The sequence below is a fragment of the Dendropsophus ebraccatus genome, chromosome 3 (genome assembly GCF_027789765.1).
Source record: "Dendropsophus ebraccatus isolate aDenEbr1 chromosome 3, aDenEbr1.pat, whole genome shotgun sequence".
Classification (NCBI taxonomy): Eukaryota; Metazoa; Chordata; class Amphibia; order Anura; family Hylidae; genus Dendropsophus; species Dendropsophus ebraccatus.
In genome coordinates this window covers 76595370-76619200 of record NC_091456.1, presented here as the reverse complement: position 1 = coordinate 76619200, position 23831 = coordinate 76595370, and the positions used below count along the sequence as shown (strand labels likewise).

The 23831-nt window shown below is 40.2% G+C and overlaps 1 protein-coding gene across 1 annotated transcript in view; it reads right to left on the bottom strand.

Annotated features, from left to right (window-relative positions):
• Positions 1-12608: 12608 nt before the first annotated feature.
• Positions 12609-23831, bottom strand: part of MLLT3 (MLLT3 super elongation complex subunit) — an 87801-nt gene continuing 76578 nt past the window's right edge. The window contains exons 9-11 of the mRNA XM_069963492.1: positions 22756-22827; positions 21274-21345; positions 12609-16111 (exon numbers count right to left, since the gene is read on the bottom strand). Of these exons, the coding sequence (XP_069819593.1) occupies positions 15980-16111; positions 21274-21345; positions 22756-22827 (276 nt within the window). The 3' untranslated portion in view covers positions 12609-15979. The remainder of the gene's footprint in view (positions 16112-21273; positions 21346-22755; positions 22828-23831) is intronic.

Sequence of the window (23831 nt, the reverse complement as noted above, 5' to 3'; positions counted from 1 at the left end):
CCAGCATCAATTTAAACAAATGCCGCTGCAAACCTATCATTTCCATCATGCCTGGACAGTTAAATCTTTGGGGTACCTCAATAGGTTTCCTCATGCAAGCCAACCACATTACAATTAGTCCTATTTTTTACATTGCGGATTACAGATCTGCAAAAATAGAGGATGTGTGAATTACACCATAGGAAATAATAGGTTACAAAGTACTCCATTTTTGCAGATCCACAAATACTGAAAACTTATGTGGAAGTGTGATTAAAGCCTAAGTCATAAGTTTCTTGCAATCAGCATTGATCACAACATTTAGGCTGTGTCAACACATGGCATTTATTTTGCATTAATAATGCATTTTGCAGCAAATTGCACAATAGCAATTAAATAGCGCAGTTTTTGCCAATTTTACAAAAATCTTAGAAAAATGTCGCTGCATCAAAATATCTGATCTTAAAGGACAACTCCCACGAAATTTTTTTTTAGCTTATTTAACACACATTACAAAGTTATATAACTTTGTAATGTGGTTAAATACCCGGTCTGGCCCCCTTCCCCCACTTTCAGACCCCCGACCCCCCCGCCCGGAAGTTAAAGAATATATACATAACCTATTACGATCGTCACGGTCCTCTTCTCCCGGGCGGCATCTGGTGACGACGACGTCAGAGCTGGGGGGCGGTCCGGGTCTTCTTCCTCCTCGGCGTCTTCATAGAGAGTGAATGGGACGGAAAAGGCTGCTGGTGCACATGCGCACCAGCAGCCTTTTCATTGGCTGGAGCGCATCACATGGCTTCCAGCTTGCTCAGCCCTGATTGGCTGAGGTTGCTGGAAGCCATGTGATGCGCTCCAGCCAATGAAAAGGCTGCCGGTGCGCAAGCGCACTGGCAGCCTTTTCCATCCCCAGGACCCAGAAGTCAGAGACATCGCTGGACGGCGGACGGCGGTGACAGTGAGGCGGACGGCGGGCGAATGGAGTGGTGATCGTCACCGGAGGGATGGTGAGTATGGTGTCTGTGTGTGTCTGTGTTTTTTTTTGGGGGGGGGTCCCGCGGGAGTTGTCCTTTAACCAATACAGCAAGGCTTTGTATTATAGCTGTTGCCTCTGCTACTGATGATTATGCAATCAGCACAACTAGCAAGGTAGGCCTTAGGGGGCATTCATACGAATAGAGTTCGAGCTCTCAGCATTATCATTCATAATGATGCCTGGAGCTCTGCAACTGTTTAAATCTTTGTGCTACTGTACTGACTGTCACGGCGGCATCCCGTGTTCCGGGCCGCCGCCGCAACCTCCTCCTGCCCCATGCAGCCGCCGGGGTCCTTGTGCTGGGACCCGGCGCTGCTGCTAGTTCGGCCCCTGGGGGCGCCTCACCTTCCTCCGCTCCTGTCTCTCACTGTGCCGGCCGGCGCGCGCGTCCCCGCCTCCTAGGGTGCGCACGCGCGCCGGCTGTCTCAGATTTAAAGGGGCAGTGCGCTCCTAATTGGTCCACATGTCAATCACTCCCCTATAAGTTCCAGCTCTGCCCCCTTCCAGGTGTTGGAGCCTCTACATGCTTCCCATAGCGTTTGGCCCAGCTCCCTGTTGTTCCTGACCTTAGTCCTCACGTCTACAGTCCTCTGCCTGCACTATCTCCTGCCTACTGCTCCTGCCACGCCTCGCCTGCCGTCACTAGCAACCAAGCCAGGGGTAGCGACCTGGGGGTCGCCTGCCGCAGCAAGTCCATCCCAGCGGCCCCTTAGACTCCGCTCCCCAGTGAGGTTAGTGCTATCGCTAGTGACGGTCCAGTGGATCCACTACTCCAGGCGTTACACTGACACAGCATTATACTTTAAAGTGTCAATATCATTATAACTTTTAAAATCTAAATTAGCAGTAGATGTTATATAAAGCAAGTCTGACATTTACATTCATTATTTTTTCTTTAGTTATCATGGAAAACACATCACTACATGTGTTCGGACTCCTATTTTTTTTTTCTCCAAAGAGTCTAAACACAGGAAGTCCCATGTATCCCAGGTCATCTGCGCACTCAGAGAGAAGGCAGTCATGTGATTGATGGAAACATTAAAGCTGTGACTCTTTGTACTGGCGGGGACTTCATGTGTTTAGTCTTTTTTTCAATCGGCACAAGACAAAAGATAATGAATGTATATTGTAAACTTGCTTTATATCACATCTTCTGTTTTAGATTTTGAAAGTTATGATGACAGTGACATGGTTTCTGGGCTCCCGGCATCATAATAAATGATGCTGGAAAGATATTGGACTTTTAGCAAAATGGCAACAATAAATGACGTTACAAAATTTTATGACCCATTTATTAAAAGGTAAAAACACTGTTTTAGGCTATGTTCACAAAAGTACTATGGGTGTTATTTAATATTATTTAGTACCAAACAATAGCTGGTGTTTAGCATATTCCAACGGCAATAATGTGCATTTATTCTAGTTCAAAGTCAAAGATGGCCCTTTTGGTGTGTCTTTAATTAAAAGGTCCATGGATTTTAATACAAATGATGGTGAAAAAAAGTACTATGCATGAACAACTTAAAATAACTGCTGATATTCTGTGAATTAATCAAACAACATTTAATTGAACACCAGCTGTTATTTTATACATTGTGTGAACCAACGTGCATTGTTTACATGGATTTCAATAGAAACAATTGAAGAATAAAAACAATGACAAAAACATTATCTTAAATTCAAATGCAGCCATTATTTTACAGCATGTGAACATAGCATGACAGCTCAAAAATGTGTCCTCCATCTCCAACATGTTTAACAATAGTTAAAATTTTCTCACCGAAATTTCTTCTTTCCATGAGTCCCGAGGCAGCACACAAAGGGTTATCAGTTTCCTCTTTTTCTACTAGGACAGAAGAAAAAAAACAAAACACCTGATTGAATAATCAGCAGAGACCAATCCACCACAAGCACCTCCCCTAGAGGTCCACTATAATACAGAGAGAGAGACCACATAACACTGTGTTTGTATGCAGCAATAAGATATTTAATGGGAGGGTATATTGTGCTGCCTCGGGACTCATGGAAAGAAGAAATTTCGGTGAGAAAATTTGAACTTTCCACTTCGTCCCATCGGCAGAACACAAAGGGATTTAAACAGCAGTGAACAATATAGGGCGGGAAGACATCACCCAGTCGCCAATTCAAGCACCCTTCTGCCGAAGGTCGCCGCCTGGGAAGCTAGCACATCCACATGGTAGTGTTTCATAAAGGTGCATGGGCTTGACCACGTCGCCGCACGACATATCTCATCCAAGGATACCTGAGCCAATTCCGCCCACGATGTTGAGGTGGATCTGGTAGAATGAGGCCTGAAACCTTCTGGAGGAAGAAGGCCAGCTGAGGAGTAACTTGAAGCTACTGCACTGCGTAGCCATCTTGCCAATGAAGCTTTTGTGGCAGGTTTACCCTTATTTGGGCCCTGAAATTGAACAAACAATGCATCCGAGCTTCTAAAGGCACTGGTTCTATCCAGGTACACCAATACTGCACGTTTTACATCCAGCAGGTGCACTTTCAGTGTATTTGTTTTAAGCCCTTTCTGAAATCCTTCCTGAAGAAACTTCAGCACACTGGAGATGGAGGATGAAGAAACATCTTTGACTGAACACCAGGCATGGAATTTTTGCAGTATTCTATTATACACCTTGATGGTCGAAGGTTTCCTAGATGCCATAAATACTTCCACAACTTCATCCGCTAAACCAAGACTCTTCAGATTGTCCCTTTCAGACTCCAGACCGCAAGCTGGAGACTGCCTGGAGCCGGATGGTACAGACCGTTCTGCAGGAGGAGATCCGGGCGTAGAGGGATTTCCCAACAGCGACCGCTCGAGAGCTTGCACGCGAGTGGAAACCAGGCCCTTTTCGGCCAAAAGGGGAGAATCGCGATGACAGTAGCCTGATCCTCCAGGATCTTGCTGAGGACTCTTGGAATCAGGGGAAACGGGGGAAAGATATATATTAGCATCCCCTTCCAGGAGATTGAGAGGCCGTCCAGCCCATCCGCCTGATCCTGCTTGTAGATTGAGCAAAACCTCTCTACTTGTCTGTTCTGCCTGGTCGCCATGACATCTATATCTGGGTGTCCAGAAAAGATGTAATCTGCATGAAGACTTCTGGATTCAAACTCCATTCCGCTGGATTCACCTGATTCCTGCTCAACCAATCTGCTCTGGAGTTCAGACTGCCTCTGATGTGAACTGCACGTAACTCTTGCAGAAGTCCACCAAGGAGTCTTTGGGATTCTTGGGGCGTGACTTCTTGTTGCGTTGTCCAAAATGCCTGTTGCGTAACGGAGACCTCCTTGATTGTGTCCTGAAGGGGCGAAAACGAGGCTTTTTACGATTTTGGGGAAACGCCACTTTCTTGGAATTCAATGACTCCAGGATGGAAGTTAATTGTGGTCCAAACAGACTGTCTGGTTGGAATGGCAAATTGCAAAAATGGTTCTTCAAGGAGACATCTCCGGACTATTCTTTAAGCCAGAGGGCTCTTCTTGCCACAGTATTGAGGACTAGATTTTTGGAGTTCAGTCTGAGAATATCCAGGGGATAGTCTGCCAAAAATTCCGCCGCCAGCTTGAGATCTGGTATAGATTGAAGAATTTTGTCCCTGGAGGCTCCGTCCTCCAAATCCTGAGATAGACAGCTGAGCCAAATTCGTAATGCTCTAGCCACTGGCACTGTGGCTAAAGATGCCCTGCAGGCTGCAGCAGAAGCCGAATAAGCTTTTTTTAAGGGCAGCCTCCGCCTTCCTGTCCATTGCGTCTTTCAGAAGAGATGATTCTTCTGACGGATAATAGGATCTGTGAGACAGCTTGACCACAGGAATGTCCACCTTCGGAGGAAATTCCCAAGATGACGAGCATGAGGGATCGAGACTATAAACCGTGTTAAATCTCGAACCTACATAACATTTCTTTTCAGGCTTAGGCCAGTCTGCCTGCATCAGGTTCTGCAAGAATGGCTGTGAAGGGAGAGAGCGGTGAGAATTGGTAGGGAAATGGTAGAGAGCCCTACGGGTTGATGTCCCCTGAGCTGCCGTGCCAGATTCCACTGTCTTTTTTACCACTCTGATAAGATGGGGTGCTTGTTCCTTGTCAAACAGATAATAGTCCTCAGGAATCTTGGAGTCTTCATATTCTGACTCTAGCTCCCCCTCAGATCTGGATTCTGACCGAAATGACTGCGAAGGGGACGGGGATACCCGGTCAACACGTTTAGGTCTCTTAGCCTGAGAAGCCTGGAGTCCCTGAAAAGTCTTAGAGAGCTGAGACTTCATCCATGAGAAAAAATCCCTGGCTTCCTCTTTGAATGAAGATTCAGCCCCAGATGCAGCGCAAATCTGGCAGACATCACCCCGAAAATCATCAGGGACAGGCTGGCCACAGTGAGTACAGGACCTGTGCCTATCTTTTCTCCTTCTCTTGCTGGTATGACGTTCCATCTGAGTAGAAAATAACAACAAGCAAGCTAACATCAGAACATAGACCAGAATAAACCAGGCTGACAGGTTTCCAGATAGGAGTCTTACCGCAACCGCTTCCTGGCAGCGTTACCCGGCAGAGTGCTTGCAGCCAAATGCTCTGAGAGCTGGATATATGCTCCTGATAGCGAGCGCTAACGGAAGCACCTCCCCCCACCTGCTCCCCCGAGCCTTACTCACCCGAAAGTAGGAGGGGCTTACCTGCCGACCCCAGACTCAACCAGGATTCCGGTAACTTACCGCACCAGGAAACTTGCGGGAGCCGAGGAGACAGCGTCAGTCACGCCGGATCTCCCCGCATCCGAACCTGCCGCCAACGCTTAGCAAGGAGAGGCCAGGTAGAAAAACAACGCCCGGGAATCCGGTAACTCACCAACCCGGAAGTGACTGCAAGCGCATCCGCCCGTCCTGCATCCCGGCGTCACGACACTTCCTCCTCAGCGAGGGGAGCCGGCTTCCCTTCTCTGCTGCTGCCGAACATGGAGCACCAAACATCTCAGCGAGACATGGTGAGTAGCGTTTGGCTCTGAAAACAATCCTCAGCGAGGTGTTTTACAAGCAGCCGAGGAGACTAGAGCTTGGTAAGGGATCTGCATACCCAAGCTGATAAAAAAAAAACCACATAGTCTTCATGTTTAACAGATCCGGGGGGGGGGGGGGGGGGGAAAGCTGAGCCGGGAAGAACCCGGTATGCCAGGCCAAAAAATAAAGTACAAAAGTCCTAGAAGGACAGAAGAAAAAACACAGTGTTATGTGGTCTCTCTCTCTGTATTATAGTGGACCTCTAGGGGAGGTGCTTGTGGTGGATTGGTCTCTGTTGATTATTCAATCAGATGTTTTGTTTTTTTCTTCTGTCCTAGTAGGAAAAGAGGAAACTGATAACCCTTTGTGTGCTGCCGATGGGACGAAATGGAAACGTAATTATTTAACATCTGAATCATTTTAAATTCAGATTTTTTTATGGTATGGTAAAATCTAAAGATTCTCAATGAGTTATGCCAAATTCTGACAAACCATCTGCCAACATGCAATAGAAATAAAGAAGTGACAGGTAAGATTAAAAAAAATTAAATATATTTATTATTATTGTTATTAGAAGATGAGTTTCTTACAATTTTATATTTTTCATTTATGGTGAACCTCTGCTGTGTGTTCAGAGATGTTCGGCTTTATACTACTATTGTAGCAGACAATCACATTACTGTCATCCTCCTGTCTGATTGGATTTTACAGGCCATTATCATTTTTAAGAAAAATGTTTAACATACAGTGTCTTGAAAAAGTATTCATACCCCCTGAACTTTTGGACTTTTTTCATGTTACACTCACAAACTTAAATGTATTTTATTTGGATTTCATGTGACTAACAGAATGTATCAAGTGAGTGTGAAGTGTAAAGAAAATTATACATGGTTTTTGAATGATTTTCAAAAAATAAAAAGCCTGGAAAGTTTGCTGTACATTTGTTTTCAGCCCCCAAATCAATCCTTTGTAGGACCACCTTTCCCAGCAACTACAGCTGCAAGTCCTTTACGTTTACGGTATGTATCTACACATCTAGAGACTGAATTTTTTGTATATTTATGTTTTCTTATAGCTTAAGCACAGTCAGATTGGAAGAAGAGCATCTGTGAACAGAAATATTCAAGTCTTGCCACAGATTCTCAATGGGATTTGGGGGTTGGACTTTGACTGGGCCATTTTTAAAAAGTTGCGAATGATTGTGCGCTAATCCCAGATTAAGTGAACCTTTGAGTGAATACTAAAAACAAGATTAATAAAAATTGCATCTAAAAATATTCGCCAAATCAAATACTGGTTCTTAAATAGAACTTAGACCAAAAAATTTGTGAAACATCCAATTATTTACCTAAAAATAGGAGCAAAGCCCTTGATAAATTTCCCTGTGTGTTTGTAGTGATATGTAGTGTTAGTCTTCCACCATACATAGTATTCAACTTTGGTCTCATGTAACGAAAGCACTTTCTTCCACGGCTTGTGGCATCTTGGACTTCTTACGGCTTTCTTATTTCAGCTCTTCCATAAAAGCGAGATTTGTAAAGTATACCACTAATAGTTGTCACAGTTGGACAGATTCTTACTGCAGCTCCACCACAGTGACCATGGGCCCGTTGGTTGCTTATATTAGTTCTTACCTTGTCTGTCAGTTTAGGTAGGTGGCCATGTTTTGATAGATTTGCAGTTGTGCCATACTCCTTCCTGTGCCATACTAACCTAACCTTGCATTATACTTCTCCACAACTTCATCCCTGAACTTTCTGGTGAGTTCATTGATTTTTATGATGCTGTTTGATGACTAATGTTCTCTGACATACACTACCGTTCAAAAGTTTGGGGTCACATTGAAATGTCATTTTTTAAGGAAAAGCACTGTACTTTTCAATGAAGATAACTTTAAACTAGTCCAAACTTTAAAAAAATACACTCTATACATTGCTAATGTGGTAAATGACTATTCTAGCTGCAAATGTCTGGTTTTTGGTGCAATATCTACATAGGTGTATAGAGGCCCATTTCCAGCAACTATCACTCCAGTGTTCTAATAGTACAATGTGTTTGCTCATTGGCTCAGAAGACTAATTGATGATTAGAAAACCCTTGTGCAATCATGTTCATACATCTGAAAACAGTCTAGCTCGTTACAGAAGCTACAATACTGACCTTCCTTTGAGCAGATTGTGTTTCTGGAGCATCACATTTGTGGGGTCAATTAAACGCTCAAAATGGTCAGAAAAAGAGAACTTTCATCTGAAACTCGACAGTCTATTCTTGTTCTTAGAAATGAAGGCTATTCCATGCGAGAAATTGCTAAGTAATTGAATATTTCCTACAACGGTGTGTACTACTCCCTTCAGAGGACAGCACAAACAAGCTCTAACCAGAGTAGAAAAGGCCGCGTTGCACAACTAAGCAAGAAGATAAGCACATTAGAGTCTCTAGTTTGAGAAACAGACGCCTCACAGGTCCCCAACTGGCATCTTCATTAAATAGTACCTGCAAAACACCAGTGTCAACATCTACAGTGAAGAGGCGGCTGCGGGATTTTGGGCTTCAGGGCAGAGTGGCAAAGAAAAAGCCATATCTGAGATTGGCCAATAAAAGAAAAAGATTAAGATGGGCAAAAGAACACAGACATTGGACAGAGGAAGACTGGAAAAAAGTGTTGTGGACGGATGAATCCAAGTTTGAGGTGTTTGGATCACAAAGAAGAACGTTTGTGAGACGCAGAACAAATGAAAAGATGCTGGAAGAATGCCTGACGCCATCTGTTAAGCATGGTGGAGGTAAATGTGATGGTCTGGGGTTGCTTTGGTGCTGGTAAGGTGGGAGATTTGTACAGGGTAAAAGGGATTCTGAATAAGGAAGGCTATCACTCAATTTTGCAACGCCATGCCATACCCAGTGGACAGCGCTTGATTGGAGCCAATTTCATCCTACAACAGGACAATGACCCTAAACACACCTCCAAATTGTGCAAGAACTATTTACAGCAGAAGCAGGCAGCTGGTATTCTATCGGTAATGGAGTGGCCAGCACAGTCACCAGATCTGAACCCCACTGAGCTGTTGTGGGAGCAGCTTGACCGTATGGTACGCCAGAAGTGCCCATGCAACCAATCCAACTTGTGCGAGCTGCTTCTAGAAGCGTGGGGTGCAATTTCTCCAGCTTACCTCAACAGATTAATAGCTAGAATGCCAAAGGTGTGCAATGCTGTAATTGCTGCAAAAGGAGGATTCTTTGACGAAAGCAAAGTTTGATGTAAAAACAATGTTATTTCAAATACAAATCATTATTTCTAATCTTGTCAATGTCTTGACTCTATTTTCTATTAATTTCACAACGTATAGTGGTGAATAAATGTGACTTTTCAAGGAAAACACAAAACTGTTTGGGTGACCCCAAACTTTTGAACGGTAGTGTACCTCTGGGGACGTCACAGAACAGCTGTAGTTACACCGAGAAGGAATTACACACAGGTAACCCTTTCCTAATTAGATGACTTCTTAGGCTGTGTTCACACATGCAGTAATGCAATGAAAATGTAATGTGACTGCATCATTTAATTGCAGTAATTGATCATTTCATTGCGTCCAGTCTTCCTGCATTGTATTAACACAATGAAACTCCAATGTATGTGAACATACCCTGAAGGTGATTTTATTTAGGGGATTTTTTTTTTATAACCATATATTAAATTCTTCAACCTTCCCACTTACTTTGCGTTGGTCTATCACATACAACCCAAAGAAAATACATTTAAGTTAATGTAATGTGAAAAACTGCAGGAAACATTCAAGGGGTATAAATGCTTTTTGAAGACACCGTATCTGACGCCTATCTGGTTTAATTATTTAAGTTGTACATGAAAACATCAGGAAATTAGTATTTTTTAGAGATAATTTAACCGTCCCATATGACATTTGCTAATATTCCATGGTTATACTTCTCTGTGATTCTGGTATTTTAAGCTCATTCACGTATCCATATTATGGCTCTGTGTAATTTCAAAGTAATATGGAGTCTTCATATAACACAAATACAACAGAAAAGTTGAATAATCCTTCTAATTTCAAACAACCATTTTAGAATTATTGGACTCCCTCTTGTCCAGTTGCATCGTGCTTCCAGTAAGGGGGTATAGAGAGGGAAGCTTTCTCTATGACAAACTGCCCCCAGCTGCCATCAATAGCTGTTTCTAGTAGATGGAACTTCAGTAATTCTGACAGCAGCATTTAAATGGCCTGAATTATCTGTCTCTGGGAGTCCAGTGGGAGCATTGGCTTCCTGCAGCGAAATCACGGGGAGCAAATTTGTTCTCACTGCAGTCCAAGGCCTCTATGAGGTCTCCGGTGGTGCCTGAGATTGGTGATTGCTACAGGCTGTATTCACGAGCCTGTAGCAACAGGGAGCAGATTCTACGGAGCAATGCAGTATGCATGCATACATACATACCTACCTCTGGCACTAAGATTGGTATGTTGTTCTGCCTACCAACAATCCATCTCTTTAACTTTCCTGTAGCAAGAAATGGAGGGAGTGTAACTGTTTGATCACAGGCATCTGTTAGTTATCTCTGCATCCTTCTCATATGATGTGGTTGGATGGCCTTTATAACTATTAACTATATCCTATGCCTTTCTCAGCCAAATGTCTACTATTATTCTTCTTTAAATAACATGATTTCCTTCTGGTTTACTCTTCATACCTTCTGACATGTGTTGTGTGTGTGTGTGCCTTACCTAGATTGTAGAAAGATTTGCTATAATTTTGGAATAAAAAATAAATAAATAACTAGTGAATGCTTACAGTAGAGTAGATCCTTTCATATTTCTCTATCCTTAAATCTCTCAAAACAATTACTTTGGGCTACGACTTGTTTCATTCTGACATTTGAAAAGCTGATGTAAGACTAACAAAACCCATATTCACTGTAATGCGGAAAAGAGTAGAGCTGCTCATGACTTCCTTCTGCTTGTACGTACAATGCATTCAAAAAGTCTGGAGACCTTTTCGCTTTTTAAATTTTGTTATTTTGCTGTCTATGCTAAAATTAAAAATAATAATTCCATTCCTATCATCATTCACAACTCAATTAATGTGAAAACGGAAATGCTAATTTATCAAAACGGGAAAACTGAAATATTTAATCAATATAAGTATTCAGACCCTCTACTTCGTACTTAGTTGAAGCACCTTTGGCAGCAATTACAGAGTACTTGCTTAAGTACCCTCAAAAGGTCATCAGGCACCTGATACAATAACTATAAATATATCACCTGTGACATACTAAGGAAATCCTCAAATATTGACCTGTTCAATTGCTTGAGGACTGGATTTGAGAAATGTTGTTCTACAGTATGCCACAAGGATTGCACACCTGGATTTGGGGGGTTTTTTTGCCACTCTTCTCTGCAGATCCTCTTAGGCTATTAGGCTGGATGAGGATCATCGGTGGACGGCCATTTTCAGGTCTCTCCAAAGATTTCAAGTCAGGGTAGGCTCTGGCTGGACTACTCAAGGAGATTTACAGAGTTGTCCCTAAGGCACTCCTTTTCTGTGTTGACTGTGATAAGGGTCAATGTCTTGTGATCATTCAGCCCAGTCTGAGGTCCAGAGCATTCTGGATCAGGTATTCAAGACTATTTCTGCACTTTGCACTCAGCTCTCCCTAAACCCAGAAAATTTTCCCTGTTCCAGCCCCTGAAAACACCCCCCACGGTATGTTGCCATCACCATAATGCCTAACTGTAGGAATGGTATTGGGGCGGTGTTCAGCAGTGCCTGTTTTCCTCTAGACCTGATGCTTGGAACAGAGGACAAAAAGTTCAATCTTTGTTTTATTAGACCAGACAATCTTGTTTCGCACAGTGTGGGAGTCCTTTGGGTGCTTTCTGCAAACATCAGACGGGCTTTAATATGTCATTTAAGAGAAAAAGTTTCTTTCTGGCCACTCTTACCATAAAACTACAGTGATAATTGACCTTTTGGATGCCTCCACCACCTGCACACAACATCATTGATATACAGCCACTGATGTAGAGACTATTGGGCTCTTGGTCACCTTCCTTACCAAGGTCTTTCTCCCCCAATTAGTTTGGTGGGGCAGCCAGGTTTTAGGACGTGTTCTGGTTGTTCCAAACATCTTCCATTTAAGAATTAAGGTGGTCTCTAAATTCTTGGGTATTTTCATTGCTTACTATGGATGGCTTGGGTTTTGCTCTGATATGCATTGTCAACTGTGAGACCTTACATAAGCAGCAATATACAGTATCTTTCAGGTGTTACAGCAAAGGTTTTTTTTTGTAAATATTTCTAAAATTCAGTTTTCATATTCTCATTATGAGTTATTGAGTGCAGAATCATGGGGGAAAACTTGGTGTTCTCTTCGTTGTCTTTTTGTGTTGTTGCCTTTATCTGAGTCTGATCATTCACCATTTGAATACCAGTGACGGAAGAAGTTGGATGTAGCCCTAGGGAGTCCTCGATGAGTTGTGCTCATCTGTAATATTTGTTTAATGAAAGAAAGTACCATGTAGATTGTTCATCAATTAGTTAAAATGCTAGGTTGCTTCCATAATATTATACATAGATGTCAGCAAAGTAATAGTAAAACAAAAACAACACACATGCGCCATTTTGAAGTTTTAAGCTTTCCTTGATATAAATTGCACATTGAGATGTGGACTATACAACAAACTGTTTCAAGTATGCTTCATGCCAATCATCCTATAGAGTCATAACATTACTGGAAAGTACACTTGTTCATTGGGGAGCAACTCAAATCCTCCCATGTTAAAACCATACAAGAAAAGAAAAAAAAAATACAAAAATAACTCTTTGGGCTGAAAGAAATGCAAAGGAATAATCTTACCGGAATTGGAATACAATAAAAAAAACATATCCACGTTAGTTATACATTGGTCAAATAATAAAGTGAAAATGTGGCACATACTGTATCTATTCAGGCCTAAAAGGAATGAGAGACTGCAGCACAGAAAACAGTAAAAATTCAATTGTAGGCAAGGTGTCTATGCTGACTATTGTATAGATAAACTGCATCTCCTTGGCATACACATCTAGTCAGGTCAGATTTTTTTTTCTTACCAATAGTGCAGTGATTATGTTATTCAGTGTTGTACAATTGCCATAAGCATATTTATATCCAAAAGTCTGTGGAGGTTCATAGGCTGACATAGCAGACGTAGATGGACGCATTGGAAGGCCTTACTCCCACATTCTGTAACTGTGCTATGGAACACTTCAAAGCTTCCGTCACCATCATTCAGTACAGTAGTGTGAAGATTTAAACATTTTCGGAGCTCCCAACATCATTATGAATGAAGATGCCAGAAGATCTGAACTTCTTTCTTTACGGACAGTGCACGGAAGGTTGGAATAGGGCCTTACAAAAAGCAAAGGCTTTAGGCAGATGTGGGAAAAATGCAACTCAGGCTCAAAATTGTAATTCTGCAGCAGGACAATGACCCCAAACATAAAGCCAATGTCATCAATAACTATCTTATTAGCTTAATAAGAACGAGGAGTCCTGGAGGTGGTGATATGGCCTCCATAGAGCCCTGCTCTCAACATCATTGAGTCTGTTTGAGATTACAGGAAGAGGCAGGAGGATATGAAAAAGCCTGAATCCGTTGACGATCTGTGGTTAGTTTAAAACAACCTCCCTCCCTGTTTCTTAAAAAAAAAATGTGTGCAAGTGTACCTTGATACTATTTTGAAGGCAAAGCGTGATTCTCTTCTGTTCATTCACATTGTATTTCGGTAATAATACAAAATTTTTAACACTTCTATATTTAGGAGCATTCTAAATTTCAAAAATTTTTCCGCACCAGCCTAAAACTTTTGCACAGTACTGTATATATTTTAGGTCTGCAACTCAAAGGACACTCATGAAAGAACTAGATGCAAATCTTTGGCAGTAAGACTTACACATCTTCAGTGTAACAGCAAGTTGGGAAGGATTCTGTAACTTTTAATTAAGTGATTTGTTTAGAAAAGTGTGAGCTGACTGAAGAAAACCCTAGAAAACCCTGACTTTAAAAACACACAGTTTACATGGCACTATAAAACAGTACAAAGAGGGAGATTGTTAATGTATAGCTGGTAGCTCTAAACCATGCCTGACAGTCCTTTCCCCTACAATGTAACAGCTGGAATGGAAAGATGAACATATTGGTTCAGCGTAGAGGAACTAATTGAAGTCAAATTACAATCTTCTAAAAATGCCATTCAAAGCACAGTACAGTGTGTGTCTGATGGTGGTGAATAAGCAACTCTTTCCTTAAAGTTCTATAACATGCACAATTTTTTAAAAAAATCCACAGTAAACATTCTAGCAAATATTCTGTATTGTTAAGAGGAGTTTGTGGATGGTTAGGAATTGTAACCAATAGTGTTTATTTGCTATGGGATTTTGCATATTGTCATCACAACCCGTGCAACAGGTTTCAGAAATGCCCTATCTGTTTGGTTTCTGCACGTCCCAACAGTACCATTTGAAGCCAGTGTGTTTCCATTAAATAAAAGAAAACAAAGCTTGGAATTTGGGGTCAAATTAGGCAATTCATTTGAAGACTAAATGAAATTTAAAAAAAATCTATATATAATTATATATTTCCTTAATATAAGACATATATATGTAAACAAATAAAATGGGTATCCTGGTATCACTCCAGAAAAAAATTGATCCCAAAACAAATTACTGTGTACTTTTATGGAAAGAGAATTTAATTTCCAAATAGAAAAAAAGTTGACATTAGCGACCATAAACAAATAGGTGAACATAAAAAAAAAAAACTAAATATCAAATGCCATTTTGTCCATGGTAGCAATAATTAATAAGGTAACTGTCTACCAAAGACAGTAAAGATTTGTAATAAATAGTCCCAAATGAAGAAATTTCTACATCATTAGATAAGTATATGGCAGGACAATGTCCTTTTCAACAAGGAATTTGTGGACTGCCTGTACATTTCAAAAAGCTGTGTATAGTGCTGAATATATATATATATATATATATATATATACACACACACATATATATATATATATATATATATATATATATATATATATATTTCAACTAAAAAAAAAACACAGTTTTAATTATAGAGAGAGGGACAGGAGAGGGGGAGAGAGAGAGAGAGAGAGAGACAACATTGAGAAAGACACAAGCACACTGAATTGATTAGACAAACATTGCAAGACTCAGATCAGCCCAAAGCCTATTTCTTATCAGGACATCCGACTAGTTCACAATGCAGTTGAGGCATTTGTGGAAGATCCTTACAACGATGTCATGGAATCAAGCAAGGATGATGGTAAAGCCGAGCTTGGTCCACCTCTGGGTCTATTTGCAGCACGCTTTTCTTAAACCAGTAGAAAGAGAAGCCAAGTATTTGCTGTGTGAGCAGAGGAATGTTCGGGTGATTAGTCATTAAGTTTCTGATGGTGTCTTGCTCAAAAGATGGAGCATGTATTTTAGGATTTATGTAATGGACCTACTAGCATCTGGTAGTGTCATTCCCACACTGATGTTTGGAACCTAGATATGAAATAATAAATAGATCAGTCACGTAGTAAGGCAGTGTGTGTGTTCAAATGTGTGTGTCACATGGTAACACATGATACCGAACACCTCAGTTCATGAAAAGTAATGTTGTGCATGTCTTTTTTTTCAAGGCTTTCCAGGTTTAATCTCCAAAAATGTTTAGTTAATGTGAAGGATGATCCTTCTTCATTTGTGGTTCATGGTATCCCATTCTGGGCATAAGAAACAACAAGAACAGTGAAAAGACATCCAAGGGAATATTTTCTTTTCCGTTCCTCAGAGGGTCCCAATCCGTTAATTTATCCTGAACAATTGTAATGAGTTAATTTGTTGCATTGACTCCAGTCTTTTAATTGTCCTTGTAGGCAGGTCCGAATCATACCCTCAGGATGCCCCAGAAGTTTCTAAGTAACTCTGTAATTTTCGGACTGTGGTTTTGTCGAGGGAACAAAGGTCAAAGTCAAATGTTGTGTTTGTGATGTGGAAGTGCCCAGTTTCTTCTATAAGGTTCACGATCTGTAAATTGTAATTAGAGAAAAACCATGTAAGTGAAAAAAATAAATAAATCTGCAAACAATGTAATATAAGTGCATTTAGGTATTTTTAATATAACAGTCCATTATAATTATAAGCTGTAATGAAAGTCATAGTATAGAACAGTATAAGCAAGCTAATGATTGCATATAAAAGTCCCTTAGTGGGACTTAAAAAGTTTAAAAATTAAATATGATATAGCCCCTCCCCCAGTATAAAGTTTATATCACCTCTTCCTATTTTACAAATAAAAACATGTAAAAATTGTCAGAAGTATGAAATATGGTTGCCTAAAATATATTAAAAAAAATACTGAATATATTAGGGGCAGTCATTGATTGGGCAAAGCAAGCCATCTGCAGGAAACAAACTCCACGGGGGGCCCAAGTGGCCCAGTGCCCCCAGAGTCCCTAAGTGTGAAATCTCCAACTTGTTTCTGGCCCTATAGTCTCCAAGCTCTGCTATCAGGTCCTCCCAATGGTGGGACATAACTACACAGAGCTGGATCTAAGGACTGGGTCAAACTTCAAGGCACTGTAGTTATTTAGTAATGGACATACAGTAATATAATTACTGTATGTCCTAGCCACATAAGAATTACATATTCCGAATCGCCTGACCCACCCAAACATCTTCCTTCATCTCCTTTGACTCCTCTCTGAGACCCCGATGTAGGGAAATCTGGAACTGGTAAACCAAGCTAGACAGAGGAGTCATGTTTGGTCTCTCTACATTTTCTAGTGGTCCAGGTAGACCCAATGGTACCAGAAGCTTCTCCCTATGGCCCGGTGTTATAAAGTATGAGCCATTTTGGGATTGGAGGGATTTTGGGCTGTAAGTCTAAGGGAGAGGAACTGATACCAGCCCACACCTGGGAGGGGGACATGTTTGCCACACAAAATATGTACGAGGGGCTAGACAGGAACTGGTGCTCCTTGTCCGAGAGGCCATGAATACATGTCGAATTAGATCATAAAATCAAGTACCAAGCACACACCTCCCATGTGTTCTTTTTACCACCAAGATCTGCATTCAACGGTAACAAATTAGTGCCAAGACTGTTTTGTATTACTGCTTGTATTTTGCATCTGACCTCTGTATACAGTATAATCTTCCATGTCTATATAGTGTTCTGTTTACTGTGCATTTAAGGCAATTAAATATTCCATTTAATCTGGGGCTGCTCTTTCGTCTCAATCCGCAAATCCACACGCCTGTGTTCAAATTAACGCTATCAACTACAGGGCTGGCTTCTGGCCCGCTATAATAATATTATATCTTAACGAGAAGCTGGTGGCAGCCTTACCAGCCATCCTGTGCCCACGTGGACAGGGGGTGTCATAGTAAATCAATACCCAGTTGACCTCTCGTACCCCTGGTGGAGTGTGGGACGTCACAGACAAATTTTGTATCATAGCATGCGCAATTGTCCAATCTATTTAACTAGAATAATAATTTACGTGTATCGTATTGCAGCAGATTTCTGCAAATTTGCCATTCAGAATGCTGACATAAGCTTTTCATACTTACTGATCGGTTCTGCCATACCCAATCCAGCGTTGCCATACATTCTGAGATCATCTGCTCCGTTCTTTTGATATCTGGCATATGTAAATAACCAGCTCTGCAAAAGAACGGGGCAGCGAATCTCTGTACTTTTTTTGTAATGAAATGTTAAATATGGATCTTAGCTTCGGTACTACAGTTCTGCATACATAGACATAGGAGGAAAACCTATGCTATAAAAAGTTGAATTCCATGGAATTTAGAAATATAACAGCATAGGATTTTATCAACCAGGATCAATGTTGAAAGTAAATAGAAAGTGTTGACAGAAGCCCTAGAGAAATTACCAATAAAGTATTGCTTTCTTTAAAATTTTTCTAATTCCATGACGGACATATATAAACGCAACTAAAGCTCTTTCGCTGTTTTGCTGAGATTTTATGGATGCTACAAATGGGAACTGACTGAAACAGCATAAGCTCTGCTATAAAATGTTGTTTATCTAAGCTTTCCTTCAAAGGAGGAGTGTCAAATTCTTTCTAGTTCTCAGTGACAATGATCTATGCAATTTTAGACGGCAAGATGGCAAGTTTGCATAGTCACTAGGACTTCACAAAAGGGTAGCTCACTATAAACTAAAAAAATAAAATGGAAAAGGCTATGTGATTAAATCTAGCAAGCAGCAGAAGCTTGTGTTTCATATAGAATGAAGGTATATCACTATCTTTCTATCTATACAGTTTATAACTATACAGTTTAAAACTATAATAGAGCAGAAAGCCATTGGCTCCCTACCCCATTATTTACTCCTGTAAGGAGGCACAGGCTGCTTTAGGCCTACAAGGTTTTGTGAGAGGAGTTTTAAGGGGTGATGTCACTAAGCTAAGAAGGTTAAACCAGAGGCGTACCACATACATATAAGTATACAGTATGTATGCATCTGATTACTTCCTGGTTGCCTCTCTGAACTGTGACCCTGCTGTTACCATGAAACAGTTCACTTTCCCACAATCCCCTTTGCTTACATGAGCAGTGAAAACCAACTGCCAGTACTAATAGGACCAATCATTTGATGCGACTGAACTGAGTGTGAGTGACTCAACCTAGTGGACGCCTGGCAGGCCTTAACCAGGGGCAACAGGCTATGAAAACAAAGTAGACACTACAATATGGTGGGACAAAAGAGTTATTATTACTATACAAGGCACAAAGGAGCTTAACAACTGTGTGAGGGGCACAGAGGGAAATATTACTGTTTGTGAGCGTCACAGCCGGCGCTGTCCTGCCTCACGCTCTTGGTCTTCTCCTACACCTTGGAAAATGGTGAGCGAGCTGGGGGGGAGATACGGGGTTGAGAGCAATATAAGTCACTGTCTTATTTTCGGTGAAACATGGTACATATGGGACAGAACGCTGTCTCGTTGCATACAGTAGAAACAAAGGTCTAACAACCTATTGCTGCCTGCCTGTTGGGTGGATGGGGCCTATGGATTTGCTCGGTATATACATCAGAAGCTTTTCCCCCACATACAGCAAATAGACATTGCAGTGTGAAACCACCCTAAGGTTTCAATCGGTTATAAATACAATTTATAATTATGGTAAACTGCACTTACAGCTTACTACAGGGGAAAAGTTTTCTTGGAAAAATATCTCCATTATTCTGTCACACAAATCATCTCCCTGAAGCAAAAGAATATTGCAATGTCTTTAAAGATTTTTTTTTATAATAAAAAAAGTAAAAATACATCTATCTGTCACTATTTAAATACATCTTTTATCAGGATACAAATCATTAAGTGTACATGTGCCGTTAGTTTACTTTGCTTCGAATGAGTCTAACCTTGAACAACCATATAAACATGTGTCTACAGGCAACGGAAAGGGATTTTCTCGGCTCCTGTCAACAAGCAATCTTTGCTTCTATCCTCAGGGGCTTTTCTCTGCACCTGGTGAGGTTATTGGATGTAGTTTTTTTTTTTACTTTTTTTCTGGTAGTTTTGTGCATTATGAACATCTATAGCTTATCCAACAAAGAACATAAGTGAATTAAGTGCCACACTGAAGATTTATATTTTAGCTTAAATCCACATGAAACACCTGTAGGTATTAGAAAATAACTAAGTTAGTACTTTCGGAACCAGAAATTCAATATTTTTTGCCTGATCATCTGGCTGAGGTATTTGTTCTAATATTTCAATGGTCTTATGAATTCAAATGGGAAAATAGAACATCTAGGAGGTAAACTTTTAACTTTAACCCCTTCATAAAAAGTGCGGTGCATTTATATGGTGGGAGTTGAGAGGATGCGCATGAATTGAATTCAGGAGACAAGCCTGATCCATACAGAATGGTTTTAGCTCTTTATTACAGCGGATACTGCTGTGGCTGGGATCAGTGGTAACTATGAACCTGACCATTTAACCACTTACACGCAACAATTAATAGTAATAGCGACATCTAAGTGATCAGACAGAGGCTCCTCTGATCAGAAAAAAAAAGTTGGGTTGTCATATGACTGCTGAGGGCTTAACAGGAAAATACGATCGGTCCACCATTTGAGGACATGATGAAGAAGGTGATACTGGACTTTCGAAATGCATTGTCCCAATAAAGCCTTTTTTGTTGTTTTGCAACTTTTGAGTAACCTTCGAATGTTTTTGCATGGATTCCGATAGGACACCATAGATTGGCAGACGGCTCTCACAAGTCACCACTGTTCTCTTCATCCATTGATGTCATCACCGAGATTTTGGGTCTTCGGCAGGCGGCAGCTGCTCCCCACTATTCTTGATCTAACTGCTGTCAATTGGATGTCTATTACTATTTTTCAGGTGAGCAGCTCCCATTTCTGTACTACTTAACCCAGTAACAAAGTGGGAGTAAAGACACATGGAAGCGCCTCTTCTCTTTTTTTTTTTTTTGCTCTTTCTTCTCTCCATATGCTATTAGGGCACATGAACATAATTTAACCAGGAAGGAGAAATGCTAAAAAGCTTCCTCCAGAAAGGCCATAATTTAATACTAATAACTATCCAACAACAACTTCTCCAACAACTGTCTGCTTGAAAATGATTAGGACTTGTTGCACGTTATAATATAAAAGAGGCTGTCAATTTAAAGAGTAACCCAGTCCACCACTGAACTTCCAAGACTCGCCCTGATAGATGAAGAAAAAAAAAGAGCTGAGTCCTGTGCCCCTTTTTCTGTGAGTGTTTCTACTCAGCATTCCTTACAAAGTCAGGGTTAGCTGTGTACAGACTCAGACTTGCAGAAGTCCATACATTGTTTACCCATCTTCCTAAGGAGCTGAAGGGGCACTTCGACTAGCTGAGTTCTTCTGCCCTTTCCTTTCAGCCATCTTGATGGTTTTTTAGTAGCAGGTCCCCTCTGAACAAAACATTTAATATGACAAAGTAGCATCTCAAAGCATTTATAAAATAAGTTATTCTGTATATTTTTTTTTTTATTAAACCCTAAGATTAGATAAAAGTTTGTAAGGTTGCAATGCTATACTGGGAGGTATACGGTATAAATTCATCACGTAATATAAACTAATATTTTGCACTGGATTTTATGGCCACAGAAATGAAAAGCGCAATAAAAAGTTGTAGTTCTTATGTCTGTTCATTATTTACCTGCTGTAGTACATGTCTTTCCCTTAGAGTCATTAATCTTCTGTGAAGCTCAACGAGTTCATCTAGATATGCCTGCAAAAGACAATGACACTGATACTCAAATGATACGAAGCAGAATATGACACATATGCTGTAATATTATCGTCACATCTCATCCAATATGTCAAAATTTTCTATTCCCCTTTAAATATCATATCAAAAGTTTTCTTTTTTGTTTTGTGCTCAAAGCATGTCATGCAGGGAAGTAAACAAAGGCAGCAAAGAGAATCGGAAGACCACAGCACTGCAGCAACAAAGAAACAGGTGAGTATAGCGTTTTTGCGATTTTATAAGCCAGCCGGCTGTACTTTTTTTTTTTTTTTTTCCAGATTAACTTGGAAAACCCCTTTTAAGTTGATGTGAAGACATCAATGAAGTCAATGCGAATGTAGCTACTTGCAGTAGACCTGAGCAATACTATGCTGCACAGAAGGTGTATAAATTTTAACTTTTAATCACAAACATAAAAAGTTTGCATCCTAAATTACTTGTATTCTCCTATGCTTGATCTTAACTGAACTAAAGTAAAAGTTGCTATACCAGAGTAGCATGGTAAGGCACAACATTAATGAACCCTATCCCCTCCCTTCCCCTGACTGCCTCAACAAGAAATAAAATTGCACACATTTTCACTCATTTGTATTTTCTTTATTTTCATTAAAATAAATGGATATTAACAAAAAAAAATACATGATAAAAATGCAGCAGGATCAGCAAACCCTAGCTTTAGACAGTCAAAAAGGGCTAAGAACCTGTGCACCTCCAACTGTTTCAATATCTAATACTAATAGTTCAATAAACTGCATCCTTTACCAGCTCAAATCTCCCAATATTCTCTATAAACCTTGTAACAGCCTGACAGTCACCCCCATATATATCAAGATGGCTGAGAAATGTATTTTTGAAAATCTTAATTATTATTATTTTTTTCTAACTTTTATTCCTATATAAACTGAACTAAACACTGTAAAATATAATCAATAGAGAATACCTAAGGCCATGTTTACACAACGTATGTTATCATTAAAAACATCTGTTGTTGCAGGTTTGCAATAATGGCCATTGTTTAACAACAGCAGTCAATTACATTACAGCCTATGGAATCACGTCCGTAGTGTATACACACTGTATACACTATGGCCAGGGTTCCATGCGGCTGCAGAAAAAACTGACATGTCTATTTTGTGCAGCCGCTATTTAGTGAACAGCGGCCATATAAAATAGAGGAAACAGGAAAGAGACAGCAAAGCTGACATTGAAAGCTAGATGTAAAATACTTTAATCTAGTAAAAAAAATGAATCGGAACATTGCAGTGTTTAGTAAAGGAAAATAAAGTGTGGCTACATGAATAATTCAAAAGCAGAATTACATCTCCTATAAATACCCAGACAATCAAACAGCTACAACCATTAATATGTGGCCTGTCACTGATTAAAATTTACCTTATCACAGTCACCATTTTTTAGTTGCTTTTCAGCTTTGCTTTGTTTTATTGGACTCTTTACTTCCAGGATCTAAAAAAAACAAAACACAATACAACAGACACTATTAATTTATTCTAAAATGTACCCATTTCCCTTAAAACACAGCCATATCTGAGACCTAAACCAGTTAAGACAATAAGGAAACCATACTAGTATTCATCTGCACCCAGACAAATGTGAAGAAGTTTCAGATCCAGATAAAATGTCTATAACTCCTCTTGTTGCCTCCCGCAAAGAAACCTTTATTTGAAACCTTCAAATAAAGAGTTAAACAAAGAAAATAACTGTAAGTTGTAAATTCTGTCTGGCCTCTGGTGGGCTGATAAAAGCTCTTGACCTCTGGTCTTGCACTTTATGGGTTCTGCCAGACACAATGGAATTTACAGCTGTATTATAAAGTAACAAGTGACATTTTGACAAATCAGGCCAGCAAACCTAGCAGGAGCAGGAATTATTCATATTATGGGCAAGGCCTGTCTTACTGCTTTTCAACATTAATGGTACCAGGTTATAATACATCATAGTAGAAATATTATATATATATATATATATATATATATATATATATATATATATACATACACACACACATATACCTAAAAATGTTTCCTGTCATGAATTGATACTAAAAAATAAAGGGAATCAGCTGTAAGGATAAAGGGTTCTGTCATGAATTGATACTAAAAAAATAAAGGGTTATTAGCCGTAAAGATTTCAAACCTGTCACACCATAATAAAGTACCCAGTGCACTAATACAGCCAGCAATGTTCCTTTGTTTGCACTGTACATGTGACAGTCAGAGCTCACCACCCAAACTGGAGACAAGAGTGGTGCTTTCTCTGAAGAAAGCGGCCATGTATTTGTAGCACTGGGTAACCCCTTTAAACAAAAATGCTATGTGCAATGAGTCTGGGGTCTGTATTACTAAAAGGGTTCTTGTATTAATTTAGGGGATTTGATTGTTAGTCTAAATGTATACTGTGGGATCTGGTTATACATTTATAGGTTTCTAGGTGTGTATCATTTATGCACC